We start from the raw sequence: 20,308 nt of genomic DNA on the forward strand, positions 1-20,308 counted from the left end.
CAATTACAAAACCAGATTTGGTCTTGTATTGTTATTTCTTGTCACTACCTCTCTTCATTAGAATTGGGTAATTTACGCGCCTGCTGCCATCCTTAGATGTAGTAGCTATTTCTCAGGCTCCCTCTCCGGAATCGAACTCTAATTCCCCGTTACCCGTCATTGCCATGTTAGGCCAATACCCTAACATCAAAAGCTGATAGGTCAGAAACTCGATTGATACACACTAAAATAAACTAAGTTTATTACGTGTTACTTCTTTGTTATAATTCCTTAAGTTAATAACTTTTTTCTTATAAGACTTAACAAATACATACTCAAGAACTTAATCAAGAATATTAAAGCAAGTATTAGCTACAGCTTTTCCGTAGTTATCCTTATATTAAAAAAATGTCAAGTAGATTATAACTGTTTTAATGAGCCGTTCGCAGTTTCTGCATATTATAATATGCATATACTTTCACTTGCATGGCTTAATCTTTGAGACAAGCATATGACTACTGGCAAGATCAACCAGGTTATTATATATATAAATTAATGATATACATACCCTTACACATACAATATGTTCTTAGTTTCAAGCATAATTATAAACATGTTTATAATAAAGCTGATAATATATATATATATAAAATAAAAACGACATCTTAAATGACATTCCTATATACACATATTAAACTTTAAACTCTGTTAATAATTATATATTCACTAAGAACATGTATATATATTTAGTAATATGTATACATATATATATTTGTTCATATTTCATATTTTTTTTGAATACATTCTAAAAAAATAACTTACATTTGATGTTTTAATATCATAATAATATCGTAAGTTGTAAATTTATTATAAAAATTATAATTCTTAGACATTCTGAATATAATTTTATATAAATCGTAAGTGCATCCAATGAGACATAAAAACATAATAAGAATATAACACACAATTGTGTAAAATAAATACATATATAAATTACCTAACTATGTTTATTCTTCTGTTAGCATGTCTTATGGTGATGCTTATTAATAAAAATATTGTTACAATTTTAATTTTTATATAAAACTAAGTATATATATTAACAAATTACCGCAATTATATTAACTATAATGGTTTATTATATAGTTACACGTCTTGTTTATTCGTAAATAAAAAATGTGTTTTGTGTTAAAAAAGTACTTTTTGATCCATATAATAAAAAAGCCTTAATTAATTTGGTCTACTTAAATGATGTGTATTATTTAATGCGTTTAACTTGTGGCATATAGGATATATATATAACAGAATAATAATTCTATTATATATGGCAAACATTTTTGTTATAGTTATGATCTAGTGCCGTATTGCAGATATATTTTGCTTAAACAAGTTAATATAACTTTAACGAAATTTATATGATTATTTAACTCTTTTGTTGTAACACTATATGTATTATAGAGAAACCTGTAGAATTATGTAATAACTTACTAAAAATATGTAGTTACTAACATAGCATGATTTACTACTTTTACTTATAATATATATGTATATATATATATATATATATATATATGTTAAAACTTTTTTATTGAATACATAAATGTGTAATTCAAAATAGACATATGCAGATTAATGCTACAACAATACAGAGTATATAATATTTTTTGGATCATAATTATTAAAATATATAATTCATAACATATTTAATAAATGACAATGTAGCAACTTACTTTTATCAGTTTAAAACAGTTGATTACTATAGCAATGACAGCTTTAATTCTAACTAATATTTATATTATTAGACTTTAATTTTTTTTTTTCAGATATGATATAATGTACAACGTATTTGTTACAATTGAATATAACATTCATAACACCAATGATAATATATTTATGATATACATGAGTATTAACATATGCATACATAAATATTTAACATGGATTATGAAACGTGATCACAGAAACAGCAAAAACAAAAATACTTACAATCTGTAACATTTTTTTATTTTAAAGACTATATCTATTATATATTACTGCTGAATATGTATATATGTTTACATCAACATGTAAATGATTTACCGTATCTAAATTATTTAGTTTTTTATTTTACAGTGTTGTGTGTAGCACTTCATTTTAAAGTGGACACACACACATATTTAAACTCACATATTTTTTGATATTATATTAATAGTTTACGCATAAAGTAAGCTAATATGTATAAAGAAAAAAAATAATATAGGAATGCACTAACGTAAGTAACTGTCATTAGATCCTTTTGAAAAAAATCGAATTACCTATAGCTGAATGCTTTTTTATAGTGCATTCTTATTAATTGTGGTTTAAATGAATGGTCTAATAGTTGTTATTGTAAGAATAAAACGTATATCATTATAATTATATGATATATATTCTAAAAGAATTATTTTATATTATATGACACATATAACAATTTTTAAATTAATTTTTTTTTTAAACAAATAATAATATATAGGTTAATATATAATATTTTAACATTAAATTACAATTATAGAGGGTTTGATGGGATGATTATAGACACATTTTATATGCTTATTTGTTATTTTATAAATCACAAATATTAGTGATAAATGTTGTTTACAATAATTTATTATTAATTTAGAAAAAATATTAAATTTAAAATGTTATACATGTCTAATAATGATAATAATAATAAGCATAATTTTTATATAGTTTCTACGTCAGATAATTTAATTGATTAACTATGATATGATTATTAAAAAATATACTTAACAATTGCGAGAATTTTTAATAAGTTTCAATTTCTAAATAGTTGTAAGCACAGCATCGTGGACTAACATCTATACATCCGTACCTTTAAATGAAGGAGAAGTATGTAACAAAACTCAAAATATAATGTCTAATATTGTTTTCCAGAATTATTCATATCATAGTGGTATATATCTGCACGCTTATATTATGTTTAATAGACACAAACTAAATTTTTATTATACTACAATTCATAAAACGTACTATATATATTTTAAAAAATTCGTACTCAAGAAAGTTATTTTCTAACAAATATAACATCCATACGTTTTTATAAAACCACAACAAATTATGTGACATAGAACTTAAAACAGACAAGAGAATTTTTGCGAACAAAATTCAATATATAAATTATTTATAATAAAGTTATCTTCATTTTTTTTTATTTTTTTTTTTTGGACTTTTTCATTTTTTTTTTTTTAAAAAATTGAATTGACCGTAAATATCGTTTGAAACTTTTAAATATTTTACTTAAATTGAAATTTCAATTAAGTTTTTCTATATAAATTTTTTAATTTTTAATTTATTTGTTTTGTTTTTACATTACTTCATCCTCATTATGGGGGCGATGGTAGGTGTCATTTTCATTCATTTATACCATCATGCCATTTATAACTCGTAGTAAAAAATATTATAGGATTTGCATGGTGTTTATAAAACTATTTTCTAACTTAATGTAAAGCCTATACATATGTGGGTAGCATGAGTTTACACCGATATTTATGACTATTGCCTCATATACCTGTGTTCCCATCACTCCTCCAAAAATAAAAAAAAAAAAAAAAGGCTCCGTATGACAAACAGTTCTTACATTGTGTGGAAAATAATCTGTGTGCACTGGAAAAAAAACAGCACCCATTAATACATACGAAATAAAAGTATTGGTGTTATAGCAGCTTGTCACGTAAAAATTATGCTCCGTGAAAAAGGAAAGAAAAAATTCATATATACTAATATGCGAATAAAATGAACAAGTGAAAAAGATTGGGCTTATATGCTATGTATAAAATGAACAAGTGAAAAAGAACGGGATTATATGTTATGTATAAAATGAACAAGTGGAAGAACAGGTTTATACTCACATGTATATAATTAAGCACGTGCACGAAAGATTTATGTATATTATATACACGAAGCACTTATGAGCAAGGTTTAATGTATATAAAAAATAAACAACAATGTAGAAAGGAAAAAAATAAAAATCCCCAAAAAACAAAGCTTCTACATAAAGTAAATCTCACACACAGAATAAAAAAAAAAAAAAAAAAAAGTGTCATTACTTTCATTTAATAAGGAAATGAAATAAAGAACAGAAATGTTGTTTGAACAAAAAAAAAAAAAAAATTCCTTACAGATCAAGCACATAGAACATAAAAAATTCCAGGTGTTCACGCAATTTTGTTATTTATTTTATACTTTTATTGCATTTCACTCGTAAAGTTAATTAACAAGATCTATTACACTTGTAGGCTTTTTTTTTTTTTTTTTTTTTTTTTTTCTTAATTTGTAGTCAACTCTATCCAGCACATGAACTTTTCGTCGAAATTATCTTTTCCCACGTGATTGTTTATAACACGCTCTTTCAGTAAGAATAAAAGGGAAAAATTATTAAATATCATAAAATTTTTTACTTTAACATGTTTTGCTACAAGCCTACACAATTTACACTATTTCATGTACTTTTGGCATATAAGATAATACCAATTCACATATCACAGCTTATGAAAGAAGGCCATTTTTTTTTTTTTTTTTTTTTAAGTAATATTCTATGAGTTGATTCTCAAATTATTATCGATGTGTTTAATAAATCCACTTATAATAACATTTGTTATGTGGATATTCTCTTGACACATGATACATAGGTACTGTGATTACGATAGCCTTTATCGTTACATTATTTTATCACAATCCCTACGGAAAGCAATACGTTTTATTTGTGTTAATGAAAAATAAAAAATAAAAAAAAACAGAAAAAACAGAAAAAACAGAAGCATATAAGTCCCACATTTATTGACATTATATCTCAAATTCGCATATTTCGCCAAGTGTGAAACTAGCGAATATAGTACCCATAGAAGTAATTTTTTCGTACCAATTAAATTTCGTATGAAATAATTCTTTTTATATAAGTACATATACAAGCACATTTAGGAATAACTATTTACATATCATCACTGAACTATCGGAACTTTAACACTTGATTATACCTTTTATATACATTTTACATTACAGGATTCTTAATTACATGAAAAAAAAAAGAAAAAAAAGAGTAGAATATTTAAGTGCATGATATAATAGTTATCCCTTGAAATGTAGTGAACATCAATTTGCATGTACTTGCTCAAATTCTTTTGCAAGGCCTAAAAACGTAAAATATATTATAGTCTCAAAATTTTCAAACATTTTCCGTAACAACAATTTGAAATTATGATGTAGAAATATCAACCATTAAGGTGGACAATAAATATCTTTCATTAAGTTTGACAGCGTATTCATTCTTTACTGAGAAATAACTCTTATCTCCTCCTATATATCACAATTTTTTTTATTCAAAATGAGTCGTTAATTTGTTTTTTTCTAAAAATAAGGGTAGTTTATATCGGTGTAATTTATTCTTTTTACGAGGGTATATGTTGTTTAATTCAATAGGAACATATCACATACAATATCGATACACACACTTAGAAGTTTACATACTAACCAGAAAGAAAAAAAAAAAAAAAATTCTTAAACATTTTTTTGTTTAATTCTTTTTACGTATTCGAATAAACTTAAATGTATCATTTACAAAGAAAAATATGAGTTTAATTAATGTAAAATTACATAGGAGAAATTTTAAGCATTTATAATTTTTCCTATTTTCCGTATTATATATATGCAGGATACAACTAGTCTAAAATAAATAAACAATCATCGTCTTTTGAAATGGTCATTAACTTATTTTGGGTGATGGTGGTGGAATAATATCACATAAATATGCAACCTATATATATATGTGTGAACATATTCACTTTTTCAGTGTAAAGAGAATTGATGTCGTTGTGGCTATATCGAATTAATGTAAATTACAAATTAATGTTCCTTTTTTTTTTTTTTTTTTTTTTTTTGAGTATAAATATTTATTACTCTATTCTATGTTAAAAAAACTGTACACAAATAATATGCAAATTTTTCTTATCCCAAATGACATCATTTTTTTTTCTTTTTTTTTTTTTTTTTTTTGGTGCATCATTTGTGTTTTTCTTTTCATTCAAAATGATACAAAACGTTTTTAATAGGTAAAATCTGTTGCAACATTTGCGCACGTTCTGTTAAGTTACATGTTATACTCGACAAAAATAAAGCATGTAATTCATGTAAAGTACGATCTCTCAAAATTGTATACATTTTAACAAAGACACTTTAATCTTTACATACAACATTCTTTATGGGAAAATGTAAGAAGAGTTAAAAAAATAAAATAATAAAATCACTCCAGAATTGGGTAAAAAAAAAAAAAAAACCTTTCATAAATATCCATTTTTCAGAATTAAAAAATAAAAAATTAAAAAAATTATATATATTTTACTTATACATACACAACTGTATATACATGTTATATACCTTGCAAAACTTATTAACACAATAAAATTGAAAATATCAAAAAAATTATGGTATAACAAAATATGCTGTTTTTTTTCCTATCTTCAACTACTTATGGCAGTGAAATTTATGCTTTTTTCTTGTTCTATTTCGTACATCATTTCTCTCCTACGTGCATGTTATTCCACATCGGCGAAACCATAAACCAACTTCCTAATATTAAATTTAATATACGGGATCATGCTTAGTATTTCATTCTTCTCCGAGCTGGTCAGTTCCAAACCGCTATGTCTTATATTCCTCAAAATATATTGTCGTAATGTCTTATCACTTGGGAGAGAATCAGTAATGGTCTTTCCACTATAGTAACCCCTCTTGGTATGAAGAACTCCATCATCTAATGTATCCATAAGGACATCATAAACGTCTGTCACTACTGCAGGATCTTTCCATTGTGGTTTACGTTTTTCTTTAATAAAGTATGCACCTCCAATTAAAGCTGATATAACGGCAATTGCTGCGGTTGTCACTCCAGCTAATATCAAGGTCTTCTTTTTATTATCATTTTTATTCAACTTTTCATTGACTGCATTGACTGCTTCCGTAACTTTCTTCTTAATTGTGTTCTCTGAGTATATGCATGGAACCAATAAACTCGTTATAAACAGAAAATTCACGATGAAAGATATGGATGATATTCTCATTTTAAGTAAAAGATATAGAACAATCAAAATATCAGTGACGCCAATCTTAAAAATGTAAGGGGATCTTGGACACTGTGCAAAATTTATGTTTTACAGTATATTTTTAAATCGGGTTAAATTTCAAGCAGTAAGAAGAGTTATTTTATTTATCATTATATTTTTTTTTTTTTTTTTTTTTTTTTTTGCTTGCTTTTCAAGCATTTACTGCTTTTTCTTTGTATTATTTAACGAATTATTTGTTCTTTCATAAGTTGTTTATTATTTTCTTTTTTTGTTGTTCATTATTTTTCCCTATTTCTGGGTTTCTTCATTTTGTTTGCCTTGTTTGTTTTGCTACTTTTTTTTTTTTTTTTTTTTTCTTCTTTTTTTTTAATCTACATTTCTTACATTTTTTTTTCACATGTTTGCTTACATTTTTTCTCTTACATTTGTGTATTTAATTTTTTCAAGTACAACGTGGTCTTTATTTCACCTACATATGCTACCACCCCCTTCTCTTTTAATGTGTCTTTGCATGCATATTTTATGAAAAATGCAGCACATTGTGCCCTCATTACAATAGCAGCTGCATGTGTTTCGGAATAGTATATTTATTTTGCTTTCTTGGCCACTACAATGAATACAAGAAATAAAGAAAACATGAAAGAGTCATCCTAATGTATGTAATACATGTGCATATTATGTACATATATATGCATGTACATTTGTTCAAACACCCAAATGGGGCTATTATATATGTGTTATATTCTTGCGGGGCGAATTTTAACTCTCCATTTTTATTATGGCCCATAAAAAAAAAAAATTAAAAAGGAATTCAAAAAAATAAGGAACAGCTTATATACTGTTTAACCACTTGTCTACTACATATTAAATAAATCATTAAAAAGTGAACAAATCAAATGTGAACAAAATGAACACATTCTTAAATTCATTTTTGAGGTACTTATTACAATAAAAATATGATGTGGTAAAATAAGGTGCATTTATGTGGGTACCAAAAGAACAAAATTAAAATTCAAATGAGTATGTTTCCACATGACATATTTTTGAATGTTCTTAAACTTTACCACTGCACCTGTAAATTTTTTTATATATTCTCAATTTTCAAAAAAAAAGATGATATTACGGTGGGAGGTTACATATGTTACATGTTTTATAATGACTCTTTCCCTCACAAAGCACTTAACGCAACATGCGAAATGTAGATAAATATCCATATGTATACATTCTTATGCATATATGTATATACATCAGTCGTCAAAAATGAATTATTTGAAAATATTCCATCATCTTTAAGCCGTGCATCCACCTTTTTTTTCATTTTTATAAAGCCCAATTTATCCAAATTATTACTTTGACTGGAATTAAAATCACTCAAATGCGTTACCATCGGCATCATTTTTCACCTTGAATTTTGAGGAGTAAATGTGTTAAGCTCACATATGAAAAAGCGTATATATATATATATATATATATATATATGTGTAGACGAAATCTTTTACAACTTTTCCAAAAACTTCACAAGAGGATATCATATATTTCGCAAATATTATAGTTCTATAAAAAGTAAAAATATGTTCTCATTTAGACCCATTAATGAATAATTTTTTTTTGGAATTTCGGGGGGGGAGGCAAATTTTCTTTTAATCTCATATTATTTTATTGCAATAACGTTACGATTTTACATTAGGATTTTTTAATTATTAACAAGATCTTTTTTTATTAAAAATGTAACCATATATTTGGACACGAGCCTGTACCATTTGACTCTGCAAAATTTTAGAAAAGTTGACACAAAAAGTACTACTTTATATGTTCCTGCAGAATGCAGTGGGTAAAAAATATATTCAGAACAAAAAAAAAAAAAAAAAAAAAAAAAAAAAAAACGAAACCTTTAACTGGGCTTATGTACTTATATATAATATGACATACTCATCAGGTGAGTCAACTAACAAGAAATTTCCCCATCATATCTAAGAACACTTTATACACTTTTTTTTTACACCTACACAAAAATAAAATTAGCAAAATGAGTAGTCATTATTTGGAACCATTTTGCCCTGTCGGTACATATTTGACTTAGTATTTAAAAAAAAATGTACGTTATTTCATTTAATAACTCCATTTATATTTTCCCGTAAGGCAGTGAAAACACAATTTCTCTTAAATAACCCATGTTTTTACATAAAAAAAAAAAAAAAAAAAAAAACACTCAAATTACCTAAATTCATTATACATGGAAATACATGATAGGAACAGTTCTCTTTCAATTTTTAAAAAATATATATAAAATAAAAAATATATAAAAAAAGCACATAATTTAGTCCCAAATTTTCTCTACAATTGTACCTAATTTCCTCATGTTATAATTAAATAAGTAATATTCTAATTTTTTCCTACTTAACTAATTTTTTTTCACACCATTATATCCCCACAACTTGATTGCATGTTTGAATAAAAAGACCTATTCTTGTGTGCATAATTATATGTAGTTATATTTATAGGTTTAAAGGAAAAAAAAAGAAAAAAAAGGAGAATTCTTAAGAACGAATTTATCGAGAATGTTATATGAAGCAGCACTTTTGTTGCATATGTTATCAAATTTCCTTTTTTTTTTTTTAAATTAAATATAAATATTCTAATTTATAGTCATTTTCAACGACATTAAATGCACATTCTTTTGCGAAAGCTCAAAAAATTTCCCCCACGCATTGCTTTAAAAGTTAAACAGGCTTTCACTTAATGTAAGATAAGCTTATTATATATTTAATTTCTGCTTTATTTCAACCGGGTGTGCAATTGTTTAATTTACGAAAATGTTTTATATATTTCTAAAAAGAAGAAAAAATAAAATAAATAAATAAATAAAGCAAAATAAATGAAGTAAAATCTTAGTATACATGCACATGAATGAAAAAAATTGTATTTTCTTTGCATTCTTAACCACCTCAAGATCTTAAGATGCTCTTAAAATTACGTCCTAAAAGGAGAATTTGTTTACTTTTTCCTTTTTGTTCAAATATGTGAATATCAGTTATTTACAAATTATTTTCCTTCTACTACACCTTATTTTTTAATTACACAAATTAAATAAATAAAAACAAAAAAATTTTACCCCTTAGTGTCTACACAACAATTAGATTAAATCTTATAACAACTTCATCATCTTCCTTCTATTTTAATTTTTTTTTTTTTTTTTTTAGATTGTTATATAAATCTATTACTGCATATGCTGTAAAGTCTCAATCAAAAGGCATATTCATGCTTGAGCTTACTCAATCACCCATGTGTTTTATACTTCGGTAGCATTCAACTGAATGAGCTACAAAATATGAGTTCCCACACAAGTGTATATATATGCAGACGTTTTTCCTAATTACAACCCATGTTATTGATTTTTTCTTTACAATTTCCAGGTTTTTCCGTATTCATTTTTTTGTTTTATATGTCTATCTAGGTTTTTAATTTAAATCATTAAAAAAATTAAAATATATTGTCTTAAAAAGAGAAAACATTATTTTTACTATTATTTTGTCTAACCGTTTTATTTTATTTTTATTTTATTATTTTATTTTTTTTTTTTTTTTTGTTCATTATTTTATTACCACTTTTCCATATTTATATTTTTTACTGGTACCACTCCGTCCATTTGCTTCTCCCATCATTTATTATATGAATGAATTAATCTTAAATATTAATGTTGATCTTCCTCCTATATTACCCCAACATTCCTCTTAAGAATTTTTTTTTCTTAAATATTCATTATTTGTTAGGTTCCTTCGAATAAATATAAATATATTAGATGATTATTCTGCTTCAAGCATGTATCCATAATATGATTATTTATTATTTTTTCATGAGTTCAGGTCATTCAGGGGATATGTGTATTATTAGTTTTTTACTTATTTTACCAGTGTTGTTGGTTATCAAATATAACTGATAGAATTTTTCGACATCTCATTATTTTTTATGACCCATAAATTATATCCTTGATTTTCTACCCCAAATCTTATGAATTTTCTTTTCTGTACACACATTATATGTCCCATTTTTAATATAAATGTAACTTTTTTAAATCATTAGTACCATTTAGGAATATAAAGAAATTAAAAAAAAAAAAAAAAAAAAAAAAAATTCTTTTTTTTAACAACTTAAAAATGGTGAAAACCTTAACTTACAATAAGTACAATGACCTATACACTGTGAAACGTAAAAGTGTAAAGATAAGAAAAAATATTAAAAAAAAAAAGCATAGAAGCCAAGAAAAATCAATTATAATTAAAAAAATTTTCAAATTGCTATTTAAATCGGAGCCCTTTATACACAGCTCCAATATATATATCAACGAAGAACGAGCAGACACATATTTCATAATGAGGCCTCAAAAATATTTCAATAACATGCACGATCAATGTCTCACATGTATGGACAAATGGAACGACAATTTTGTTCAAGTGTCACATTCAATACAAAGAGGTTCTAGAAAAACGGAAGAGCACGATAGTGACATTAGTAACGAAAATAAAACAAATAGTGATCCTACAAATATGAATGATATTGCAAATAGATTCATTCCACATGATGACAACTTAAAAAAATCTCTTTATAGTAAATCAGATGTGGCAGAAACCGCTTCAGAAAAAAGACAAAGTTTCAGATTTAATACCATAAAAAAAAAAAATGTTTTCACAAAAAATTACATCTCCAAGTGTAAAAAACAAACTGATTTGGTAGACGAGATTGTTACAAAAAAAGTGACAAAAGAAAAAAAGAAAACATTAAACAATTTCAAAATAGAATCGGATAAAATCATAGAAAATATTAAAAAATGGATGATGAAGCATACTCATCTATCGAAAACAATTGATAAACACAATGACAGAAGTAATAAAGGGATTCCATCATTAGGTATACAAAAATTCTCTCATAAATGCATAAACTACTTTATAGAAAAAAAAAAAAGAGAGAGAAGAAAAAAAAACATGGATGAATATACTAATATACGAAAAAATTTGAAAAACATAGAAAATATCGAGCATTTAAATTACAACAATGTAAATGGTGCAAAAAATAAGACTCATAAAAATGAAATACAAATTCAACACAAAACAGTTAATGAGATAACCCCTAATATATCAAATGGAGGCTATAAAAATAATCATATCGTGATAGAAAAGAACAATATAAATAACACCAAAATGTGTTTCAATAAAAAGGCAGAAAATAACTTTATCCAATTAAATGAGTACGATATTTTGTATGCACATGCAATGGATGAAAAACAGACACTACAAGAAGGCGATTACATCAAGAATACACATACTTCTTATCACAATAACAGCCGTGTTGGTAACATAGGTATGAACGTAAATTTGAATAATACACAAGGATCAGATATGAACGAACAAATTAACAGTTACAAGAAAAGAAAAATTGATATCCATAATTATAAAAATGTACTAATTAACAAATCTATAAATGGTGAAAATATTTTAAGCCATTATTTTTCTCTATGTCAAATTGATAATCCAGAAAATACCATTCCTCACTCAAACTATAGCATGAGTAATAATATAAACAATCCTCCTCATCCCATAGGGTTTAATCAACGCATTATTTTAAGAGACGATTTAAATTGTATAAATATGGCTATAACTAAAAATAGTGAATACACAAATGATGTTCATATGCCAGAGAAACATACCTACAAATTTTGTGTAACGAAAATGTGCAATTGTGACAACCACAAAGTGAAAGAAAATTTAGTAAACCAATTAAATACACTTAAAAATAATATATGCAAAAAGTATAATTATTATAAACATAAGGAAAAAATCAAGAAGCAAGAACCCAGAAAAAACATAATATTTATACATGGTTCAAAAGATACACAAAATGTAGATATAAAACATGGAATAAATAATGCAAACTCATTACCCAAATTAAACATTCATGAAGAAAAAAAAAAATTAAAGTCCAATGAAGACAGGAAAGAAATTAAAAATGCAACAAATTCTACCAAGGAATTCTCAAAATATATTAGTCCCAAAAAAAAAATTAAAAATTCATCCCTAATTTTCGTAACCCCCACTGCCACTTGTACCACCAGTGATGGAGTTACTACATACCATACCAGACATAATAGTTCTGTCTCCAAAGAAAAAGACAATAAAGGATTTTTCACCACATATAACAACTTAAACAATGTCAAAAGTTCTAACAAATTAAATAACTTACAGAATTATCATGATATCTCTCTGAAAAGAGCAAATTCGCGAAAACACGTAATAGATAACAAAAGCATGCATGTGAAATCTAAGGAATTCAAAAAAAGAGAAAGTGAAAATCAAAATATTCCTTCAATCGATAAGAAAAAAAAACGAAGCCTAAAAAAGATCTGCATCTCCAAATTAATTAACTCTCAATTAAGTGATGCTACTAATGAGACATGCACACACAAACATATTAAAGATAAAAAAAAATTACTTCTCGATAAAGAAGAGAGAAAAAAAAAACTACCCACAAAGCCAACAAATGGTATAAATCACTTAGGAGGAACACCTGAATCAAACTTAATAGCAAGACACAATTCAAATGCCTCTTTGAAAAACGAGAAAAACTTCTGCAGTAGCACTAACATAGAGAAATTGGAAATTATGAATGGATCTAACAAATTGCTTAAAAGAAACAAGGAATCTGATTCAAATAAGACAACCAAATCAGATCAGATGAAGAAAAATAAGCATATGGATAATAATTGCAAAACAGTAAGTTTTATTAAAAAAGATGTGAAGACTAAAAAGACTAAGAAAAATAATAAAATCAAAGCAGACACCATAATAACTACCACCAATGCATTAACTTCTGAATTGTATGAAATTAAAAAACTGAAGTTAGATAAATCGAAAAACCCTCAAAATATTTTAAATAAAGCAATCGAGATTAACATTCGTAGAAGCACAAAAGATGTATGTGGATCCAATTTCATAGCAACAGATATTTGTAATCATCTAAACGCAAATTTGGAAATAAAAGAAGGAACATTGAAGGGTGATATCTATGACAATGCAAAAGCAGATCAATCTTTTCTTGACAAACATTCAAAATGTAACAGTATAAAAACAGAATATGCAAGCTCTGTATCATCACCAGTTTATAACGTTAGTGGGGATTATAATGATCTGGACGAAAAGAGAAAGGAGACATGTTTTCCAAATTCTACAAATGTTAAAAGTCAAGAAAGCATGCTATATGAATTAATAAACAAAAATGGCAATAAAAGTATAATTAAACAATTTATTGAACAATCTGAATTGCAAGAAAATCCATATACAAATCCTTACAACCAATTTTCCGCTCATGGAATAAGCAAAATTGAAGAAATTAACAATATTACCAATAAGAAAACATTTGAAGTATCTGCATCTATGGAGAAATACTATGACAAGATTGAAATTAAGCACATCCAAGGAAAATCTGATAAAAATAATCCGAAATCGAAAAAAGGAAATTTAATGAAAAATCATGAAGAGGTGCTTTACGAATTACTAAACCGAGATGATAATAAAAGGAAGATTAAAAAGTTTATTGAAAATTCCAAACAGTATGAAAAGGATGAAAAAAACGAAAATAATAACCTTCCCACTCGTAAATACACCACAAATGAAAGTCAACAAAATGGAATGATAACAAAAAATCTAACCAATAAATTTACCCATGGTAATAATACTCCAAAGGAAGAAGACAGTATTCATAAGAAAAAATTGCAAGTAACTATATCTCCTAAAAAATATTCCAATGTTGATGAAAAGATAAAACGTATAAGTATTTCTTCACAGGAACAAATTAAAAGCCACGAAAGTTTGCTGCACGAATTATTAAACAAAAATGATAATAGAATAAAAATTCGAAATTTTATCAACCAATCTAATGAACGAGAAAACAGAATCAACCAAAAGAAAGATGAAAACAAAAATTGTCCAAGTAAGATTCCATCAAAAATTGATTACGCAAAAAAAAGGAATGACAAAATTGTAACATGTAATGTAATTGTTACTCCTCCATTGTTGAACTATAATTTATATAATGATAATACACACGTTGCGAAAAATGCAACACCAAAATGGAAAAATGTATGTGTACGTAAAAAAATAACAAATCAAAACATTCAAAAGTATAGAATTCCGAATAAGATTCTTAACAGATATGAACCACAAAACAAAATAGACACACGAACTAAAAAACAAAATGAAGAAAAAATGATACTTAAAAAAGGCATCACACTGAATCACAAACCTGAAATTAAAAACAAATTTATGATAAATAAAAAAGCAGAAAAAACTATTAATACTGTAAAAAAGAGCAATGTACAACATCATGTCTCTACTAAGAGCACCTTCCGTAGAAGCATCAACAAAATGAAAGAGACTCATAAGGGGAAAGTTATCACACCAAAAGGGGAAGAAAATAATGACAAATTTATTCACACAAAATTGCACAATAGTACTACAATAAATGAAATTTCGAAATACTCCAAATATATAAATAATAAATCAGTTAGTATTAAAGACAAAAATGGGTGCAAAAATGAAGACAAAAATGGGTGCAAAAATGAAGACAAAAATGGGTGCAAAAATGAAGACAAAAATGGGTGCAAAAATGAAGACAAAAATGGATGCAAAAATGATGACAAAAATGATGACAAAAGTGATGACAAAAATGAAGAGAAAAATGATGACAAAAGTGATGACAAAAGTGATGACAAACAAAATATCTTATTTAAAACTTTGACCGCGAAAATAGAATTACAACATAAACAAAATACAAGAGTTCATGTAGTATATCACCCTTCGAAGGTGAAAAATTTTTCACAATTACAAAAATGCTATTCTTATAAGACACAAAATAAAAAAAAATCTACGAATGGGTTAAACACAATTAAAAGATTCAACAATAAGGAAATTGTTACTGGTCAAACCAAAGGAAAATCCAACAAAATAATTCTTAGCAAACTATGTAGAAGAAAAGAAGCTACCGAAAAATGGCACCTAAGAGATATTAAACAAGCATCTCAAAATGAAGACATAGAAAAGGATATCCTTCGACCCAAAATATTTAACAACTTAGGTGTCGTCATAAAAAAAAGAAAAATACTCATTAACTTAAAAACTAACATAAGAACCAAAGTAAGGAAGATACTAAGCAAAATGACAAGTAAGAAAAGCAGTTCAGAAATGATAGACATAAATATGGTATCCAAATTTCAGCAGAATAACCAAAATAATGGAAAGAGAATATACCAAAATGCCTCCAATAAAGATGATTATAAAGTGAACCCTCCACATCTAGCAATTACAACCAGTAAAAATATACCATCCCTAGTGACTAATTCATTTCGAAAAATGCACTGTAAACGTGTATATATGATACCACAAAAGAAAATTAATACACGCATCATCGAACCAAAAGATGAAATAAAATTTGGTGCTGTGTTTGGCAAAATAGTAAATCAAAATTTCAAAGTCATCAAAGGTAAAAGCACAGAAACAAGGTTCACTTATAATTGCAAACAGTTTTTCACCCCTTCTGTGGGAGTACACTTATTTAGCACAGTAAAAAATATAATTAATAACATATTAACTTCTCCTCTTTGTAACAAATTCATTCAATTTAATGAAATAAAAAAGAGAAAAATAATAAAAAAACACAAAAACATTACACAAAATGGGAGAAATTTTGATCTCTTATCAGCAGAATATGTAATAGTTAGTGCAACCAGAACGAGAACAATGATTGTGCTCTATTTCCATTTAACAAAAGAAACTAACAATGTAAAGGAAATGGATAATACTATTCAACATTTAGAATCATGTCAATGGAACGTTAAAAAGATTAACACATTAAAAATGTGTGCTCAAACAAACCAGATTAACAAACTAGAACAAGTCAAATTAATGCGCGAAATGAAACATCAACTAGTAGATGCAGACAATACTAAAAAAGAAAATTACAAAGAAAATATTATTTTGCATCATCAAGTGTCAGAAGAACATGTAAAAGTACAAAACAATAACTGTACTATGAGCAGAATAAAAAGTAAAAAGTTTAACACCAATAACATGGAAAAGAAAAATATGAATTTTAACAGAATGGTAATCATAACGGTCCTACATAAAAAATTCAAAGTAAAGAATATTTTTATGTTAAAAAAAAAGGAGAAAAAAACAAAAAGTAAAGTATTAACCAAATGGTCACATTACTTATCCACGGAGGAATCCAGAAAGCTACTTATTATCATCCTCAGAAACACGAAAAAATTACATTTCACTGTAGATGTAAAGAACACAGCCATAATAAGAAACATATGTAAAATAGAACATTTTAAAAACGAAAAAAAAACTCTATTGGAAGGAACACAAAAAAAGAAAACTCTTACAATTTGCAATGCACTGAATGACACAATGGCAACACTACATATATACATGAAGTCTTCTAAAAAAGTGAATGTAAAAAAAGTGATCAATAATGTATGCAGAAAAAGAATTAAAAAAAAGTCGAAGAAAAAAAAATATATTAAGATGAATAAAACCATTCCCATGTCTCAGATGGAGACAGACAAAAGAGCAACAAATCAGCGCATATTTCCAACTAATGATGAGGGAAAAAACCAAATGGAAAAGAAAAACATCGCATTGTGGAACTTAGAAGATCTAAAAAACAACATATTAACCATAAAGAATGTCGTAAGGGAAAACTTAGGCGAAGAGAAAAATACTCTAATGGTTGAAGACCTAAAAGAGGGGATTAGGCAGACAAAAAGTGGGATCCCTATAAAATTACCAAATCAGGTTGACAATAAAATTGAAAAACAAAAAGCGCAACAAGTTAATAGCGATATAGAAAAAGAAATATTAACAATCAAAAAACTAATAAAAGAAATTCTAGCAGAAATGAAAAACGGAGTAGTGAAAGAAATGAAAATCAAAAAATCCAAGAAAATGAAAAAAGAAAAAACAAAACATAAAGAAGTTAACACAAATCTTAGAATTAATGACTTTAATAAAAGAGAATCAAAACAAAAAAAGAAAAAATACACCTTAAATCGGAAGGAAAATGAAGAAATAATCGTAACTACCGATATTTTCAAAAATGAATCTCACAACTTAGATGTGAATGTGCTGAAGAATATGGAGATGAAACAGTGCATAGAGCAAATACAAAGCAAGGAATGTATGGAAATACTCGATCAAGATATTACAATATTATCAGGATTAAGCGTTGAAAATGATGTTATGATGGTGAAGGAATTAATTAACAAAAATGACACCATCTCTGTGGAAGATGCTTATAGTCTAAACGATGCTATGATTGCCGTGAGTAACAGAAATGAAGTTACCACTCTGACAGACACACATGTATTTGATACTGTTTTAATGGTAATAGATGTGAATCGGCAAAACACATCTCTTCTGGTGGATGACATAACAATCCCAAAGGATTCTATGCTCCTGATGGAAGTAAAAAACCAAAACAACGCTATGGTTCTGTCAGAAGCAAGAACCCCAAACGACAATGTATTCCTAGATGTTGTATATAGCATAAATGATGTTAAAGAAGTGGAGGATCCAGGGAACCAAAATGTTTCCCAGATGGTAAAGCACATGGAACGAGAAAACAAAGAAATAGAAATAGAAGATTCTGTGGATGAACTAATGAGCAAATTGCACGGGTACGAATCAGCGGAAGAACTCATAGAGGAAAGTACAAAAGATGAAACAATTATCCGGGATATAAAAAAAGAAGAAATACGAAAAGAAATTAAAAAATTAATTGAAATGGTTAAAGAACTAAAACGTGAATATATGAAAGAAATGCAGAAAGAATCTGTCCAAAATAACACAAAAAAAGAAAATTTAATGATAACAAACCTTGAAAATGATAATTATAAGGAGAATAACGAGGCACAAATAATGGCACTACAGATAATCAACGAAAGGACATTGGATGAGAACTCGAAAAAGGGCAATTATATATTTCAATATGAAAAAGAATATGAAATTGGGATCATAAAAGATTCCCAAGGGGAGGAGAAATTTTACAAACCTGATATGAACAAAATCATAACTAAATCTCCGGAACAAGTCACAATAGAAGATAGTATAAAAAACTACAGTAATTTGAATCACTCAAGCAATGAAACCGTTACTACATACTATTCAAGTCCAAAATGTAGAAAAAAAAAAAAAAAAATTAAAGGAATTAACATAAAGTTAATGAACAGAGAGAACTCTAAAATGGGTAATTTAAACCAGGTAAAAATGAAAGAACGGAACAAAAAAAAAAAAAAAAATTTGAAGGATATTATAAAAGATATACTAAATGAAGAATATTTAAAAAGGATTCTTCGGCATAAGGATGAAAAACAAATTCTGCACGAAGATGTCAAAAATAAAATTTCCCTTGACCTAATAGGAGAAAAAGAATACACAAACGTTGAAGGGTGCGAAATAATTTATATCAAATCCCTTGGATGCGCAGATGGGAACATGTGTTCAGGAAATACCTCAAGTGACGAAATTGCTACAATTGTTGGGAGTGTGCCCTCAACTGATGAAAAAATCCCAAGGACTGAAAATTTCTTAGGTGCTGAAAAATCCATAAGTACTGAAAATTTCTTAGGTGCAGAAAAACGTATGACATGTGTTCAAAAACCTAAACGTGATAAGAAACACATGTGTAGCGACGGCGAGTGCCTCATAAATGGGAAAAAAAATACCAATGAAGAAAAACAAAATAAAAACCCTTACACAAAAATCGAAGCAGATGAAAAATTAAAAAAACTTATGAGCAGAAAACGAGTAACATTAAACGAAAATTTGGCCATAACAAGGGCATTTTTCAATGCACAGAAAAAGGATAAGAATGAAAAAGAAAGCGATGATTTCTTCTGTTCGTGCTCATAATGTTTTTTATGCATAAAGAAAAAAGGAGCCACAAAAATATAAACTCATGGAAAAACTTATTTTAAATATCGTAAAACTGAAGAGCTCGCTAAGTTTGCAATTTTTTTAGTACATGTTATAGGGATGATAGTTAAAACCCTTCAGGAGGTAACAAGAAATAAGGAAGGAAAAAGCTTAGGTCATAAAAAAAAAAAAAAAAAAAAAAAAAAAAAAAAAAAAAAAAAAAAAAAAAAAAAAAAAAAAAAAAAAAAAAAAAAAAAAAAAAAAAAAAAAAAAAAA

General features: G+C 26.6%; 2 protein-coding genes and 1 non-coding gene across 3 annotated transcripts; 1 reads left to right on the top strand and 2 right to left on the bottom strand.

The window, feature by feature from the left end:
* On the bottom strand, window positions 1-517 carry PGO_050195 (the record flags this gene model as incomplete). Its single annotated transcript, XR_003699414.1, has 1 exon — window positions 1-517. It is a non-coding gene; the product is annotated as a small subunit ribosomal RNA (ribosomal RNA).
* Window positions 518-6,542: 6,025 nt separating this feature from the next.
* PGO_050200 (early transcribed membrane protein) lies at window positions 6,543-7,067 on the bottom strand (the record flags this gene model as incomplete). The annotated part of the gene is made up of 1 exon (XM_028686398.1): window positions 6,543-7,067. One exon carries the CDS (start codon window positions 7,065-7,067, stop codon window positions 6,543-6,545), a length of 525 nt encoding a protein of 174 aa, XP_028542199.1.
* Window positions 7,068-11,224: 4,157 nt separating this feature from the next.
* On the top strand, window positions 11,225-20,029 carry PGO_050210 (hypothetical protein; the record flags this gene model as incomplete). The annotated part of the gene is made up of 1 exon (XM_028686399.1): window positions 11,225-20,029. One exon carries the CDS (start codon window positions 11,225-11,227, stop codon window positions 20,027-20,029), a length of 8,805 nt encoding a protein of 2,934 aa, XP_028542200.1.
* Window positions 20,030-20,308: the final 279 nt, after the last annotated feature.

The sequence above is a fragment of the Plasmodium gonderi genome, assembly GCF_002157705.1.
Source record: "Plasmodium gonderi DNA, contig: Chr05, whole genome shotgun sequence".
Classification (NCBI taxonomy): domain Eukaryota; phylum Apicomplexa; class Aconoidasida; order Haemosporida; family Plasmodiidae; genus Plasmodium; species Plasmodium gonderi.